The sequence below is a fragment of the Fimicolochytrium jonesii genome (genome assembly GCF_025526975.1).
Source record: "Fimicolochytrium jonesii strain JEL569 chromosome Unknown EV422scaffold_5, whole genome shotgun sequence".
Lineage (NCBI taxonomy): Eukaryota > Fungi > Chytridiomycota > Chytridiomycetes > Spizellomycetales > Powellomycetaceae > Fimicolochytrium > Fimicolochytrium jonesii.
Genome location: NW_026515672.1, coordinates 240,642 through 257,076, shown reverse-complemented (window position 1 = coordinate 257,076; position 16,435 = coordinate 240,642). Strand labels below are relative to the sequence as shown.

Genomic DNA, 16,435 nt, shown 5'->3' with positions numbered 1-16,435 from the left:
TGGAACCCCTAGGGTCGGCCACCTGTCTCGCTTTCCAGCTTCTTGTATTGTATTCTTTCCCCTCCTTACCCCAGGCGTAGTGAGTGACTTGCGTAACAGGGGTTACGCTTTGTATTTGTAGATACCACTAGCCTTGTACTTATTTTCATTTATTGAACAAGAAATCGCTCTGGCTTTCCTGCGATTCAACTTGATTTCGTAATGTACATATGAACAGAAACTGCAACTCTGTCCAGAGGTATCTCATGCTACCAATCCCGACACGATCCTCGTCAATGTTGTTGGCCCGCTCCTCTCATTTGCCCCTGAGGTGCTACTCTCCCCACTGCCGAGAGATGGACTCTCATTGAAATCATAGGAGGACACGCACTCTTGGCGTTGCTGGCCGGTGCTAAACTCTGGCGCAGTGGCAAATACGGCCTCTATAAACTTCTCAAATGTCCATTTGCCCAACTTGTGGCGATCTGCGATGGTAACAATGTCCTCGCGCCGAGCGGCGAAAGCATGACGAGGCTGGAGCGGAACAGCATGTGATGATGGCGCCGTGCGGGCGGATGATATTGAGGTAGCAGATGATATGGATGCGGTATGGCTGGTGCCACCCACAGCGCCTTTGCCCCCTTGTTTGCCTCCGACAAGCATAGTGGTCGCAGCCGCCATGTCCCCCATCGCCAGCGTAGCGCGATAGGCGTTTAGAGCCGTCTGTCTCACGAGAGGCCCCAGAATGCTCTTACTGACCACGGTGACGTTATGTAAGGGTCCGAAGGAAGGCACCTTCTCGTCTCGAAGCACCTCGATCGAATAGAGACCATCCGTGCGAGGCGTGACGATTATTTGAGCGTTGCCAAAGTCACCGCCGATGGTGTTGCGGCGGTAGTCCCGGTGGTGCTCGTTCCACACGATGTGGACTTGGTCGTTGCCAATGTGTCGTTTCTGTACCGGTAATGAATGTGAGCAAGCAGGTATCGGAACAGGGACCTGATCAGACCAAGCAGTCTCATTTAACGGGCCTACCTTCTTCAACTGCTTAGCATCGTGTTGATCGACGGGCATCTTGGTCACGTCGTGGAATAGGATCTCGTATGTGGATGTGCAAAAGTACGTCGCGGTCTTGCCGTTGGCGAGGCTCCGTTCCAGTCCACCAACGAAACCAGGGTGGGATCCCAAATCCACCTGTCAGGAAGGAGATATGATTGAGTTCGGCTGACGTTGGACGGCGAGGAACAAGCAGTGCTGTACGCACATCCCATCCTAAGCTAGAAACAAATGCTTCATACTCGACACTTCCACTCTCGTTTCTGAAAATGCTATGTTCGTCCTCTTGCCCCGGGGCAACATAGATGACGGCAACTTTGATGGTCTCCCGGCTAGAAAGCGTGCGTTAGCAAAATTGCCCTACCTCCGAGGATTACTATTGCTGCCTACCCATGTTTCCGGTCTAGAACCTTGACATCCCGGAATAGCGCCGGAGTTTCAGCCAATAAGCACAGTTCACCATCTCTCAGACTGTCAAAGTCAATCAAGCCCAAATGGCTCAGCAGCAGCCTAGCCCGTTGAAACGGTGGAGTGACTCTGAGATGCGTGGAGGGTGTGACATGGAGATAGTCCTTCGTAGGTGGAAGTTCCAGGGTATCGAATGAAGATGGCGTCCGCCGCAAAGTATCCCATTGGTTGCCTATCCCGACTGGAACGTGGGCGACAGTTGCTCTACGACGCAGAGCGCCGTCACCCCCGCTCGACGGTATACTGAGCTGGTTCACACTATCGGATCTCGCAAGATTCGTGTCGATGCTGGATGTGCGGTTGCGGAAGGATGTGTTGGAAAGGAAGTTCCGGGTGCAGTCAACCTCGTTATCCAGCTGGCGTTGCATCAGTCGGGATGTTTCCTGAACCGCTTCTTTCATGGGCGGATGGATATCGGAAGGGACGTTGAGCGGTGTGTCGGGTTCAAGGAGGCAGTCTGTATGGGTTTGACCGATGCTGAAACATCGAACGGCAATTAAGCGCACAATCACAGCTAGGGGCAGAAACACACCAACATTTACAACTGTAGAAGTTCGTCAAGCATATCGGCAGACTCGACGCCGGCGTCCGCTCGAAATATGGGCATATCTTCCTCATTTCGGTGGTATGTAACAGAATCTCTGTAATCATTTGCATTCAGTATCTGATTGTCCAGGGGCTGAACAATCCTCAGTAAGTCAATGAACTCACGCTTCCAACTCTCTGGGGTGACTCTCCAATCCCACCCCTTCCGGAAAGATCAAACTCTGCGAAACACCGCGATATTGACACGGATCCGCGGCGAAACGATTCGAAATGTCATTGAAGACGTTGCTCCGGCCCGAATGCAGTCGTTTCCGCATGTTATGCAGGCTCTCGTAGAATAAGCTTGAGTCCCAGCAGTACCGGCCACTCATGTCCCGAATGATCAGACGGGCCCGTGTGTCTAGTAACAGAGGAGGCACCAAAATCGAAGGGTTAGACAAGGACATGCATCCATCACGGGATGTCCCGACGTACCTAGGGGCGTCCGTCCGGGTATCTCGACCAACGTGATCAGCGTCGTGCGGTTAAACGAGAAATACAGATACTTGTCCGATTCCCGTCGGCTCCCTTCCTCCTGCAGGCTGGGGTCTAAGATTTGGCTGGAAGATAGGGACATTTTTAAAATCAGCAAAAAATGCTCTTCAGACGGCAGTGTCGTTCGATTATCGGTCGTACCTTCCCATCATTGCAGCCCCATATGGTGGGGCGAAGTTATGTACATGATTCAATATATGTGTCAGAACGATTTCTGCTGTATCCTAAGGGTTCCGTTTAATATCGCACATCGCGAGCCCAAGTAACGACAACAACGGCGTCTCACCTTGATCATTGTATTGCCTGCCGCATCCTCCATGCCCTTTCCTCCGGTTACAGCGCTAAGTGGTGCCGCTGCAACTGCATCTGCTTTATCGCCCGGCCCAGGTCGACCGCCATCGGAAGAGTGACGCTGAAAGATATTCCCTTCGTACACACTCGTCCGTCCGCCGCGCTTGAAAGGAACCGGTTGACCTCGTTCACTGTCGCCCTGCTTACAAATCCAAGACTCTATTAACTTCCATTGCGGCGGCTCTGAACATTCCAAGAAACCTCATGACTGCAAACTTACAGATGATACTGATATATCGACTTCCAAAGGAACGTTCAAAGCCTGTTCGATGACATCAAATATCATGTCGGCGAGCTTGGTGTAATCGCGAACATCGTCCGGGAATATCATGACCCAATCGAGGAGACAGTACAGGAGTCTAGAGACGCAAAGCGCTGGATAATAACACTTGAATATCGATCGCAGGTTTCCCCAACAAGCTGCTCGAAGTGGAGCTTACCTCGCACTTGACTACCGGAATGTCCATGCTGTAATAGCAGCAAATCCATCGTGGTGTTCACAAGGGTTTCCAAGACGAATTGCAGCATATGCTATTGATGGCTCAAAGGAGCGCTCTTAGGGAAGGGCCCTTCTTACAGAACAGAGGAGCTAGGGCGTGCTTTCGTGTGAATGCGTAACTCACCTTGTCCAGTTTTCCCAGAATATCTCGGTTCTGGGCTAACAAGCTCAATCCATCGCTCGCCGCATATACGACGGCGACATCACGGTGCGTGAGGTTTCGCAACAAAGCGCTCAAGCAGTCATCCAGTACTGCTTTATTGGGGTTTGCAGAATTGACAATCTCGTCAAAGAGCATTGTCGCGACAGACCAGTTGAGCATTTGCAGCGATGTGATATCCCGATCTTCTGGCGAGGACGATAAAAGGAAGACAAGCGTGTCTTTGATAGCAAGTTTCATTTCTTCCGAGGAAATGATTTTGCCCCCCGACGGAACATAGCTCTCCAATTGCTCAGCGGCGTCACCGATACTTGGCACGCCAAACAGCGTTCCACCCGTAGTACGGTGTGGCGTTGAAGTTAAACCCAGTGTGAGGTCAGGATGGCTGACACCCCGTGTTTCTTGAACCGCCACATCGGAGGTCAAACTGATAGGATGTGATCTGGCAGTATCTTCATACTTCCCGCGGGTGGTCAATTGCGTCATGGAGGCCGCAAATGTCTTGGCGGTCCTTGCAGTAGGAGCGCTTATCTCCGAAGAACATGTCCTTGCTGCTGCCACAAGACTGGCTGGTGACGGTGTCAACAAGGGCGGTGGTAGCACACCCAGGCTCGAGGTGACGATCGATTTTGGGCTGGATCTGTGGATGCCATGGCGTTCGCGATTTATGGAGTAATCTGATCCGACCTGCAAATCCTCTCCCTTCGTCATTCGGGATGGCGCAAGGGTCCGAGGAGAGGCGCTTGATGAGGACTGCATGTGTGGTGGGGCGCTTCCCGGCCGACGGATTGTGGGCGTTGGGGTCGTGTAATGATTCGGAACCGAGATGAGGGACTGAAGGATTGTGATTGCGTTTTGGTGAACGGTAGCGGGGAGATTGAGGATACCAGGTGTGTATGAAGTACCAGACTGTTGAGCATAACCAGAGATGTGGCGTCAGTGTCACACACGAATGCCAACATGTCCTGTGATCAACATACCATGTTTCTTATGCAGCAAAGGAAAGGCTTGACAAGTATATAGCTTCCTGGTAGGCCCAGCACGAAAAGCTTTCGGGAGTTCGAAAGGATGGCAGTTATCACTTGTGGGTCACTGCTGCTCAATCCCTGCATCCGCAGCGTTGGGAGGCTTGAATCAGTGACCGACCGACAACCTGTACTTGGATATGGCAACATTACCTTAGTCAGAAGCCGGTAGAAATGTGGATAGTAATCCTCCAAGAAAGGCTGATCGTGCCGTCGCCACATTATCCGACAAAGGGCACCGTAGGCAATTGCGCGGCCGTCTGCGTACTCGCTTAATGAGAGTGAGTGTCACATGTAAATGAAAGCAACTCGTTATCAGATGCATGGATACTGCGCTTACTCATCCATATCTGCTCCTTTCAAGAACCACGTCGTAAACTCGAACAACGGTGGCATCTTCAGATCCCCGCCATTCTCCTTCTCGTACAGCTGTGCCAACCGTATCTATCATCTGAAACGGTTGGCGACGGTCCCTGATCGATGTCGGCACCATAGGCCTCACCTTCTCCAAGACTCCCCAGATCTTTGCCAAGCACCTCATGGCCTCAGCATGCCTCTGCTGGTTTTCTATTTGATTTATATCACCGAGGATGCAAAGCACATTCTTCCACATAAAAGACGCCGAGGTTTCGTCCCAAATGGGAAGGCTGATGAGGTCCATGAAGTCCGCGGATGGAGTTGGACGATGATAAACGGGGATGGGAGACTGAGCAGGGCTGATAGTGCGGGCGTTCTAGTCGTGAGTGTATGTTCCCCGGAAAGATCTCCATTTTTGACCTTACTTGTTTTTGGACTCGGGGGTGAGATTCGACAACGACACATTCGACCCCTTGGCTTGACCCAGAATCTGAATGACGTCTTCCGGTCAGCAAACTCATCTTGTTTCGCCCTTGTGCATCTCCGGCTTGCAGGTGCGTACCGCAAAGGTTCTCTTATTCAACACCAACGCTTCGCCCACCGTCTCTTCGCCTTCCACATGCCGGTCTACATCTCGTTTAGATGTTCCAAACGCTCCAAGTCCCCACGTTCTCGGACTCTCTGCCGTCTGACTCTTCCCGCCTCCCACAAACACCTCTGGGTCACTCCTCGCGCCCTTCAAGGAATTCGAAGAGACCTCTGTGTTCGCCCGCTTTTTGGCATCAGCACCTCGATGGAGTGTGTTCGCTATAAATGAGTTGGACCGGTCGCGCTTTGATGAAGACGAAGAATGATGGGTGACGAAAGAAGACACGGAAGCCGGAGCGCGGTGAGGAGGATGGTGTCCAATGTGAGTTGAAGGAGATGCAGATGCGGCGTTCTGATTGGCACGATGCTTGAGTTGATGCAAAGGGTCCAGTTCCACGGAATATGTGTGCGTTGCTAGTATTGTAGTCAGCGTCGTCAACGTGGTCTACATGAGATGTGGTCAGATGATACCGAGGCTCCAAGCAGTGGCGTGATTGTACGCACCTCCCAATTGCCAATACATTCCGCCCAACGGGTACACCTCTGCAATATCGATCTTAGTGTGCTCCATAGATCATCATCCTTGATTCCGCTTCTCACAGCCGTTATGAATGCTGTCTCCAGTAGTAAATCCGCAATTTCAATGGCCATGGCCGAGTCACGAACGACTGCTGTAGGACTCGGTCTGCAAAGCAAGTGCACGGTGACATCAAACAGAGTCGCGAAGAGGGTGTGCCAGGATTGAGGAGTGAGCGATGGTTGCATAGTGTCAAGAGTAAAGGAACGGAACAGGAATATGACTTCTCGGAAAATCGCAAGCTACATGTATGTGGAAGTTTTAGTCTCACAATTTGCCAGAGGTTCTGGGAGAGGACTCGACGAATGTGTGTACCTGGTGATCCATGTGCTCCACATCATCAACTTTCACTGAGAAAGCCAGGCGAAGATAACGAATATAACGGCGCAGGTAACTATCGACGTCGCCCCCAGGACCCTCAACCGGCGACACTGCCTCGGGGGAGAACATCTGAAGAAAGGGCGGGCGCTCCTCATCCTAAAGTTCCCTACACTCAGTTCTGATGCCGCCTGCTTCCCCTCTGCAGCAAAGTCACTTTTATTCAACCCACCGCTTGGGCACACCACACTCGCACAATTGCTATGGCCCCTCTCATAACGTCGCTCCAGACATAGGGCAGTAACATGGCCTGATGAATCCACTCGTGTACTAGTTCCAGATTCTGGACATCCCCACTGAGCAACAGCCGTCGCAACGAAGTCGAAGATGTGTTGACCGACGAGTCGACGCAATTCCGGATAAGGAAATTCAAGAGTGCATGAAGAAGCTGAGGGGGACATGTGGCGAACCCTGTTAGATGTTAGAGAACCGGGCGCGGAGTTTATGATGCCAAAGCGAACCCCTTTTAAGCAAAGGGTAGCCAGCGCATACCTTCTTCATCTGAAACCTGCATTCCCGACAGCCGTGCCACTTGTGGAAAAAGCAACCTGAGATAATGATTTCGGAAATGGCCCCACATAATGGAGAGGCCATCCGCCGGCTGAGCAGAAATGTCGAGTATGGATTTCGCTGGCGTTGTGTCCGTGGCGGCGAGAGAACCGTTTCTGCTCACTGAGGGCGTGCTCACGTTCGGGGCATCAGTCCCGACTTCCGTCTCCTTAGCTTCCGGGTGTACCTTTTCCACGACCGAGCCCCGATGACCTCTTACACTTGGAACTTGCAGGCTCGCCGTCGCCGTCGATTGAGTTGCAGGTGTTTCACCAGCCACTATAACCAGATGTGATAAGATCTCCTCGAACATGTCCATCGCGTCGTAAATCGTAAAGGGCGTCGAGCTAGGAAGCAGCACCGTTCTATCCATGGCTAAGGGTGGAAGATTCGTCTGAATTGATTGCTCTCGCGAAAGATGACAAATATTGCACATACTGCTGCTGCCTCCTGAACCGCCCACGGATGCGGGCCCGTTGAGCGTATGTATTCGTCTCTCCCATTCTATGACATCCTGATTCAGTTGTCCTTTGCCCTCCCCCTTCCAGACGGCAACACCCTCCGTCGGCAACAGACTATCTATTCCCTGATTTTCGCAGTAGGTATGCGCAGTTGCTATTGGCGGGGGGATGACGAAAGCATCAAATACGGATAATGAAATAGCGTTGGCGTACAGAGGGATCGTATCCTGTACTTCTGGCGGTTGCTGGGCGAGGTATAGAAGCAAAAGTCGGAGTCCTTCGATGCGTAGCTTGACATGGTTGCCTGTTACGAGTAAGGCCTGGAGGATTCCCACTGAAGAGGATGGAGAGGGGTAAGCACAATGGTTGCACAATACCCAAGAGAGGACACAGCCGGTACCTATGCTTCGCCTTTGCCAACCAGCTCTCATCTTCTCGGGGAGATAGACTATGATCTTCTTCAAGATCTGCAAAGATCGCAGTAAATCAGCCACCTCTTTACTGTTTATGGAAACCGGCTTGTCTGGTTTTTCTCGTGCTGGAACGCGCATGGACATCAGAGATTATCAAAAGCGGACACCGCAGTGATATCGCCTGATCCTACTTTTGATTTTGTCCACCTGATGCGTAAAGCAATCGAACATGACGGTGTATATCTGGTAATCATGCTCGTGAAAAAACTTCTGTTGCTCCTGCACATTGGAGTTCTCTGAAGGAAGGCACAAACAAGGATGTTGATATTAGCGTCGAGTCTATCCCCAGACTTCTGCACAAAGTAAACGACGTTCAAGTTACCGACAAAGCTGGACAGAGCGGTCAGTCTCTGTTTAGCTTTCAGCTTTTCGTCGAGGAATGGCTTCGCCCGCTTCAAAAGCCTCTCCGCTCTCTTTTCGTCGCTCATTTTCGGCTCCTAATAGCGAGGGCACAGGCATAGGCTTTGACGAACGGCCGACACAATTCCAACAATTCCGACAATTCTCGCCGTCCGTTTCCGCTTACTTCGAGTTCTGGAAATTCAACAGCAGCGCGGTGTCCATGTCCAGAGTGACAAACGCGCGTTCGTGAGTTTATTGCGGTTTCACGTGCTTTACATTAAACTCTCTCATCACCGTCCAGTGACGACGGGAAAGACAACCTGGACCTTGAACCTCACGTTTGCGTACTATACGAACTCCAACGGAAACTCAATTAGCAATCAATCACAAGTCATGTCGCCTCTCATCCGTGCCGTTGCTCGCTCCTCAAGGGCGTTCGCCGTCGCTGTTAGGCCAGCGATGGCTACCAGGGCCTTCTCTGTCGCCGCCGTCACACGTCAAGGTGAGTTGCGAATGAATATGACAGTCGACTTTCCCTGACCGAAACAGACGACGTCGGACTATGGGAGAAGGGCCTCCCCGGTCAGATAATTGAGAAGCTGAAGCACTCTTCTTGTTATTCTTGAGTGGGCTTGGCTCGCTGGTCGGTTCAAAGGCCCAGGATCGGTCGCCTGTGAACGCCGGGAGAGAGTGAAGCTTGCATAGCCGAGGAAATGTATGGCACGCGGGCGAAAAGGCGCTTGTGCGAAGTGGCGAGGAGGAGCCAGACTGTCTCTGGGCGGAATGAATACGCTGGGCACAACGGAGAGAGATGGTGGGGTTACTGGGAAGAGGGGCAGCGAATCGAGGCATTCCGTCGCTGAGGATGGGAAACGTTGGAGAAAACGAAAGTTCTGGATGGCCTTATGAGATCAGCCTCGAGAGGCACCATGCGACTTTAATTGCGTATACACGCTTCTAACCGCTGGCAACTCCGGTTCACTTTCAGCTACCCCAGCAACGAAGGACTCCGCCGAAGATACTCTTGTTGGTTTCCGTGAGGAGGGCCAGATCCCCACCAACCACGAATTGATGACTGGTAACGAGCGTTACGAATACTTGGCTCGCTTAGCTGGAAAGGAGCCTTGGGAAGAAATGCAACCCATCTACCTCACTGCTCGTGGAACACCCTCCAACCCTATTGTCATCAAGGGTGCTGACCCAGAACGATACATTGCTTGCACCGGTGAGCTGCGATATGACTGAGTTTGAACGACTTGGTGTTCTAACTCTTCTGGTTCTTATAGGATTCCCCGCTGACTCCCACGAAGCCATCTGGTTGACGATTCGCGACTATGGCAAGAAGAAGTTCGACCGATGCCCTCATTGCGGAAACGTTTTCAAATACAACCAGGATCATAGCCACGACCACCACCACTAAGTGCGGTACTGGTGCAACATCTACCCCGCCAGACCGTGAGGAGAATATATATAGAGTCCTCTGCTCGCGTTAAACGAAATTTGCCTACATTACAATATATCCAGAAACCATTTATGTTTGCACGAGTCGGAGTGGCGAGCCCGATGGAAGTGTTGTTTGAGTGGAATTGGTAGAATCTCGAATCGTGAGTCTACTGGACTTGCTATGCTCTTTCGACATGTGGACATGGCAAGGCCTTCAGGACTCGTGCGACTCGAGGAATGGCCATTAACGTTCATCAATCTCGGTGAACCGTTCCCTTGGCTGTGGTTTCGCTAAATAACACAGTGGGAATAGGGACAGTGGGAATCCCAGTTCTTGAGCCATTTCCCCTTCACGGACTATTCGACGACGGTCAGACAATGCATGGACAAGATTGCCATACTGATCATATTCAATTGAAGCCATTTACAAACAACGATACATGGATAGGTTACAAAATTGGGGTTGCTAGCTATATACATTTTTCAAACAGAGGCGGGGCTGTTCCATCGACTCCTTTTCAATCGACTTCCTCCACGGTAGGACCAGAGGGAGCACTGCCGTCTGTGGTAGCTCCTCCCGTGTTACCTCCTCCGCCTTGATACATCTTCTTCAAGATGCCTTCGGTCGCCTTGGACAATTCGTTCTGACGTTCCTTATACTCTTCGGTTGAGGCTTCGTGATTGTGATCGAGCCATTGAATAGCTTCATCGACGAGCTTCTTCAAGCTGGCCTTGTCCTCATCGGAAAGGTTGCCACTCAGTTTGGGGTCATCCATGGTGTTACGAAGGTTGTATGTGTACGATTCGAACTCGTTGCGAGCAGAGACTCGTTCAGCGACCGCGGCATCTTCCTGCTTGAACTTCTCAGCCTCGCTGACCATGCGCTCAATGTCCTCTTTGCTGAGACGGCCCTTATCGTTCGTGATGGTGATTTTGCCAGATCTCCCCGTTGTCTTGTCTTGCGCAGATACGTTCAAGATGCCGTTAGCATCCATGTCGAAGACGACTTCGATCTGCGGGACGCCCCGAGGCGCAGGAGGGATACCGCTGAGCTCGAATTTGCCGAGAAGATTGTTGTCTTTGGTAAGCTTGCGTTCGCCTTCGTAGACTTGAATCAGGACGCCGGGTTGGTTGTCCGAATAGGTCGAAAAGACTTGACTCTTCTTGGTGGGTATAACGGTGTTGCGAGGAATGAGCGGCGTCATGACTCCGCCGGCGGTCTCGAGACCGAGCGAGAGAGGCGCCACATCCATCAACAGCACATCTTGCGTCTTTTCGGATTGAACACCGGTGAGGATCGCTGCTTGGACAGCAGCACCGTAGGCCACTGCTTCGTCCGGGTTGATCGACCGGTTTAGTTCCTTGCCGTTGAAAAAGTCGGAGACGAGCTTCTGAACTTTGGGGATGCGAGTGGAGCCGCCGACCAATACGACTTCGTGGACTTCATTCTTTGCGATTTTGGCGTCTCGCAGAACCTTCTCAACCGGTTCGAGCGTGGCGCGGAACAAATCGCCGCAGAGTTCTTCAAACCGCGCCCTGGTTATTGTCGTATAGAAGTCGATGCCTTCGTAGAGAGAATCGATTTCGAGACTCGCTTGGGCTGATGACGAGAGTGTTCGCTTAGCGCGCTCGGCAGCCGTACGCAAGCGGCGAAGTGCTCGCTGGTTGCTTCGGATGTCCTTCTTGTATTTGCGCTTGAATTCGTCGACGAAGTGTGAGACCAAGCGGTTGTCAAAGTCTTCACCGCCTAGGTGGGTATCGCCGGCGGTAGCTTTGACTTCGAAAACGCCGTCTTCGATGGAAAGAAGCGACACGTCAAACGTGCCGCCTCCAAGATCGAAAATGAGGACGTTTTGCTCATGGCCCTTGCGCTTGTCAAGCCCGTACGCAATCGCCGCGGCAGTAGGTTCGTTGATAATGCGCAGAACGTTGAGGTTGGCGATGGTTCCAGCGTCTTTCGTTGCTTGTCGTTGAGAATCGTTGAAATAGGCTGGGACCGTGATGACTGCGTCTTTGACAGGGTGGCCGAGGTAGGCTTCGGAGATTTCGCGCATCTTGGTGAGCACCATCGAAGAGATTTGTTCGGGTGTGAACCTCTTCTTCTCGCCCTTGAATTCGACTTCGATGACTGGCTTTCCGTCGCCCTCGCAGCAGACCTTGAAGGGCCAGTGCTGCATATCGCTTTGAACTTCCTTGTCAGTGAACCGGCGGCCGATGAGTCGCTTGGCGTCAAAGACAGTGTTTTGTGGGTTCAGGGCGACTTGGTTTTTCGCTGCGTCTCCAATGAGACGCTCAGTATCGGTGAAAGCCACATAGCTGGGCGTTGTACGGTTGCCTTGGTCGTTTGGGATAATTTCTACCCGGTCGTTTTGGAAGACTCCGACACAGCTGTAGGTTGTGCCGAGATCGATTCCGACGGCTTTCGAAGTGCCAGCGCTACTCATATTGAGTAAAGGTGTGGGATGTTGCAGATGCTGTTAGGTTATTTGCAAATGTAATATTTTTCGGGTTGTGACGATCAGAAGTGAAGTGAATGCGAAAATCTGCACTGGGGAGTTTGGCGGGCCCTTTATATAGGAGCGGGGGATGTCCTCGAGCAATTTGGTGCAGTTCATCGTTCTATGCGGGGGTGGATTTCTGCTTCTCCACACTATTTCCGACTCGTTGCGCGTAGAACCATCTGGAAAGTGACTAAAGGGTGATGCCATTGACATTCAATTGACATTACTGTCATTCGGTTACCACCACTGTCGCGGTGACTGACTGACGCGCCTGCGGGGAATGTGCTGGACTTTTCTCAAATGTTCATCATTGACTTCAGGGCATGTGCAAAGACAGTCTTACAAGGGCGGATGCGCACTGGCCATAGCCAATAGATTAGCAGGTGCGGCTGATCATAAAAGTGAGACGAAAGGATTTCTGTCCCGTGGCTTGCAAATGCACGAACAGTTTTCAACGCCAACACAAAACTGAGACAGGCATGTGGATGGATGTGGACTCTGGAGACGTGCATTGGGATGACCATGACAGTTCCAAGGCATATTGCCTATCAATTCATGTGGGCGCCAGTGTCCAATGTCCAGGAGGTCCAGGGAGGTCTTCAATGTCCAGTGGGCACATACGAGGTACAGTATGACCATGTGAGAACGACGAGATGCCCTTGGTGGTTAGGGTTAGTAGCGTCGGGCCTGAGAATCATCGAAAAAACCGTCGCTTTGGAGCGTGTCGTCCTTGCAGAGCACCTTCGTCCAACCCCCGGCAAGCATTCCCGCAGCAACTGTTACCCGCGACAAGTAAGAAAACCGAACCAGCTTACCCTTCCGCTTCGGTAACTTTTTCACTTGCATCCGTTCCCCGCTGGTTTTTTGGGACGTGTCCAGTCATGGCAACCACGTCCACACCCAACAGGCACCGCAACCATGCCGAATATTTTGGCACCAAACCTGCCCCACCCCTTTTCATCGACCCGGAAACCGACGAGAGGCCTCCTTCAATCGTTTTCACGCACAGCTTAAACTACGAAAAGCACAAAGAGTATCTGGATTCGTATAGCCAAGGAAGGTTCAAGAGTACGGAGCGACAGGCTGTGGAAGCTGCTATGAACAAATACATGGAGGACCATGACATCTCAAAAGACGACTTTTTTGCTATACTGGCGCAAAAAAGGAACCACGGCAACAAAACTGCGGAGGGCGTGCCTGCGGATCCCAAAGATGCCACGCATGGGAGCAAAAAGGTCATGAGGGAGATTCTGAAGACCTCACGACTCAATCGCACGATATATCAACTCGCTGTATTCGTGAAGCGGACTCTTATTGGCCATGGTGACAGAGAAGTTGGTGAGAAGCGCGAGAGGCGGCCTTATACACCGGAAGAAGATCGAGAGCTTGTAGAGTTGGTTCAGAGGGGGGAGAAATGGCGAGACATCAATATCAAGCTGGGGCGTCCCAATGCGCGCCGTAGGTACGAAGACATTACCAATGGCCGTAGAGCGGACGGTGCCCCGAGTTCAATGGCGGGACAAAAGGCGGCGAAACCGAAAAAGAACAATGCTCAGTGGACGTCCGAAGAGCAAAAGCGATTAACCGACGCCATGAATGATGTCATGGAAAAGAAAGGATATACGAATCACTCGCAAATAACGGAATGGGTGGAGATTTCCAAAGTTGTCGGAAGCAGGGATGAAAGAGCCTGCGCCGATCATTTTCTTCTTCGCAAACCATGGTTCGTGCTAGGCAAAGAGCGATGGACGGCAGCGGACGACCGCGAACTCCTTACTCGCATACTGGCAATTCATGACAAAGCCGAACATGAAGATGAGATCGAATGGGCAGGGCTTCGGGGCGAGGACTGGTCCAATTTACCCATTACATTTTTGCGAAACCGTTGGCGGAGATGCCGCAAGAGGGTGAAAGATTTCGACTATATGTCCTTCCTTGAAGGAGTTCGATTGGCTCATTCTCTCGTCGAGGAGAAAGCGAGCCGACAAGCGAAGGGGATCATAGACGATACTCATATAGACGAGGTGGACAACAATCCGGACAACCTGCCTCTCGAACCTGCATCTGGGTTTGGACTGGGCCTAGACTTTTACGATGATGATGGCAACACGCAAAGCATTCCCGCCTCTGACGGTGTCGATGCGGTGGAGGGAAATAAGGAGGGAGGGGACGATGAAGATGAAGAGTGGGAGGAAGAGGAAGAGGAAGAGATGATGACCTTCACATCACTCGTCCCAAAACCATCCATGCAGAACCAAACGGCCGCCAAGGAGGCTGCCATGGCATCCCTTGCCGCGATGGAATCCCTCGAGCGTGGTGCAGATATGACCTCCATCGTTGGAGTATCAGTTGACGAATTGCCGGAGTCCACGGATGCTCAAATGACGAACTCGATCCAAGCACAGATTGCGGAAGGACTCGACGATTTAACGGAAGCAAGATCTGCGGACGTCAACGACCTTACGGGAAAGATACCGTTTAAAACAAAGAAGTCCAAGAAGAAAACTAAGGTGACCGACCACGAATCGAACCAGGCCACGGCGTCTCAAGCGCGCGAGGACGCTCCTTCCACTGCCCCGACCGCTGCAGTCACTTCGACGTCTTTCTCTCACAAACACTCACACAAACAAAAGAAGCGGAAGGCGAGCGTTTCGGAACAGACTGCTGGCGTCGAGACTGCCCGCGCCGACGCAAATGGCGGTGATGGTGCCACAAAGCCGAAGAAGAAGAAGAAGACTAAACACGCTGAGGGCCAGAACCTTGATCCAAAGGAAGCACAGAAACCCATCAGTTTTTGAACATACCCGCTTGACGTGTGGGGAAGGCGGTGGGGGCTCTTTCTCGAGCAAGCGCTCCTCACGCATCCCCGCACAACGACTGGACAACATCCTCGAATGTCACTCCGGTCGAAGGCCATGAGCGTTTCCCAAGCCGACTTGGACTCATCTCTTGATCTCGCGAAAGGGATCACTATGAGCAAGCATGAGCGACAGCAAACAATACGGCAGAAGGTTGCTTGCTACCTTTGTCATGATCTCCGTGAAAATTCCGTTATGTTTTGTTTCGGGGACGACGTCTGTTTTGTCTCCAAAACTTGTATTTCTGTTTGGGAGATGTAACCTACTTCAAATATATGAATTTTGCATTGGGAGGCATTTGCATTTATCGGTTTTCGACCGGGGGATGGCTGCTGGTCACTTTCTTGCTGAGTAAAAGCATGTCTGCTGGAGCAGCGAGTGATGGACCCATGCTCCTCAGGGAATGAATTCATGTCCAAAATGTTCTAGATTTTTCATGAGCCTTTACATACTACATACAAGCAAGGCACAATCAGACCATGGCAAATAGTGGCATCTACCGAAGCAGAACCATGTTTGGTAAGGAAACCAGGTACCTTCGTCAAGCTCAGATCTAGAACTAATCTTCACCTTTCTCTCTCCCGGTGTGGCACATCAACCTCCAGCGTTCAGTTGTTTAGCCAGCTTCTGTACATTTGCATCGAAAAGTTCTATCCTGATTGGCATTTCAGGATTGTAGAACGGGTTCTTCATCACAAAATCGCCGTAAAGCTCATAAACTTTCCGTGACATGTTGTCCGCATATGGTTGCAATGGGTCTGTGATGAGGAGGAATTTTACGCCTACATGGGGATTGCCAATCAATTTGCAACATGAATGATGAGTATGAAAGCTACCACCGGTCTACGCCTGTCCAAACCCCACGTTACATACGGCCCAAATGACCAGTATCTCCAATCTACGAACCTGTTAATGTTTGGAAGCAGAAAATCCTGAATGTATCGGCTTCCAGCACTTCCATCCCACTTGACCCTGGCACTGGTGATATTCGGGACGTAATAGCGTGCACCCTAATAGCCTGCGTAAGTACAGGTTCCCAGGAGCAGGGCACAAAAACGCGGCGCCCATCATAGCCTCTACTGGGCGACTGGAAGCCTACGGCGTCCAGAGCCCGCCCTAATTAGACTTCCCTGTCGACAACACCTGCCACCTTCACTTACCCGTGGAATGTTCCTGCCATGACGAGATACTCGTTGGTGGTGAGCTTTGCGAGACCATCGGTGAAGTCGCGGTTGTAGATCAGCCCACCGGCTTTATTTATGATGAGCAGTGCGTGCAACATTGCCGCTT

The 16,435-nt window shown here is 51.6% G+C and overlaps 7 protein-coding genes across 7 annotated transcripts; 2 read left to right on the top strand and 5 right to left on the bottom strand.

The window, feature by feature from the left end:
- Positions 1–51: 51 nt before the first annotated feature.
- EV422DRAFT_354445 (uncharacterized protein) lies at positions 52–2,293 on the bottom strand. Its single transcript, XM_053066581.1, has 5 exons — positions 2,215–2,293; positions 1,426–2,144; positions 1,244–1,367; positions 1,015–1,173; positions 52–933 (listed from the first exon to the last, which is right to left on the bottom strand). Exons 2-5 carry the CDS (start codon positions 1,902–1,904, stop codon positions 244–246), a joined length of 1,452 nt encoding a protein of 483 aa, XP_052927474.1. The 5' UTR covers positions 1,905–2,144; positions 2,215–2,293; the 3' UTR covers positions 52–243.
- On the bottom strand, positions 2,162–5,195 carry EV422DRAFT_354572 (uncharacterized protein). Its single transcript, XM_053066582.1, has 10 exons — positions 5,121–5,195; positions 4,772–5,062; positions 4,574–4,699; positions 3,558–4,502; positions 3,375–3,465; positions 3,155–3,309; positions 2,870–3,076; positions 2,725–2,807; positions 2,524–2,648; positions 2,162–2,449 (listed from the first exon to the last, which is right to left on the bottom strand). Exons 2-10 carry the CDS (start codon positions 4,838–4,840, stop codon positions 2,211–2,213), a joined length of 2,040 nt encoding a protein of 679 aa, XP_052927473.1. The 5' UTR covers positions 4,841–5,062; positions 5,121–5,195; the 3' UTR covers positions 2,162–2,210.
- Positions 5,196–8,555, bottom strand: EV422DRAFT_354579 (uncharacterized protein). The gene is made up of 9 exons (XM_053066583.1): positions 8,324–8,555; positions 8,133–8,237; positions 7,929–8,066; positions 7,506–7,862; positions 7,011–7,442; positions 6,691–6,929; positions 6,456–6,617; positions 6,068–6,382; positions 5,196–6,008 (listed from the first exon to the last, which is right to left on the bottom strand). Exons 1-9 carry the CDS (start codon positions 8,427–8,429, stop codon positions 5,493–5,495), a joined length of 2,370 nt encoding a protein of 789 aa, XP_052927472.1. The 5' UTR covers positions 8,430–8,555; the 3' UTR covers positions 5,196–5,492.
- Positions 8,556–8,674: 119 nt separating this feature from the next.
- On the top strand, positions 8,675–9,886 carry EV422DRAFT_520971 (cytochrome c oxidase subunit VB-domain-containing protein). Its single transcript, XM_053069730.1, has 3 exons — positions 8,675–8,845; positions 9,332–9,568; positions 9,630–9,886. Exons 1-3 carry the CDS (start codon positions 8,737–8,739, stop codon positions 9,761–9,763), a joined length of 480 nt encoding a protein of 159 aa, XP_052927471.1. The 5' UTR covers positions 8,675–8,736; the 3' UTR covers positions 9,764–9,886.
- A 271-nt stretch (positions 9,887–10,157) lies between these two features.
- EV422DRAFT_520970 (hsp71-like protein) lies at positions 10,158–12,443 on the bottom strand. Its single transcript, XM_053069729.1, has one exon. It carries the CDS (start codon positions 12,228–12,230, stop codon positions 10,305–10,307), a length of 1,926 nt encoding a protein of 641 aa, XP_052927470.1. The 5' UTR covers positions 12,231–12,443; the 3' UTR covers positions 10,158–10,304.
- A 366-nt stretch (positions 12,444–12,809) lies between these two features.
- On the top strand, positions 12,810–15,085 carry EV422DRAFT_504629 (uncharacterized protein; the record flags this gene model as incomplete). The annotated part of the gene is made up of 2 exons (XM_053068440.1): positions 12,810–12,958; positions 13,024–15,085. 2 exons carry the CDS (start codon positions 12,810–12,812, stop codon positions 15,083–15,085), a joined length of 2,211 nt encoding a protein of 736 aa, XP_052927469.1.
- A 654-nt stretch (positions 15,086–15,739) lies between these two features.
- Positions 15,740–16,427, bottom strand: EV422DRAFT_565369 (Sybindin-like protein; the record flags this gene model as incomplete). Its single annotated transcript, XM_053072301.1, has 3 exons — positions 15,740–15,927; positions 16,052–16,155; positions 16,306–16,427. 3 exons carry the CDS (start codon positions 16,425–16,427, stop codon positions 15,740–15,742), a joined length of 414 nt encoding a protein of 137 aa, XP_052927468.1.
- Positions 16,428–16,435: the final 8 nt, after the last annotated feature.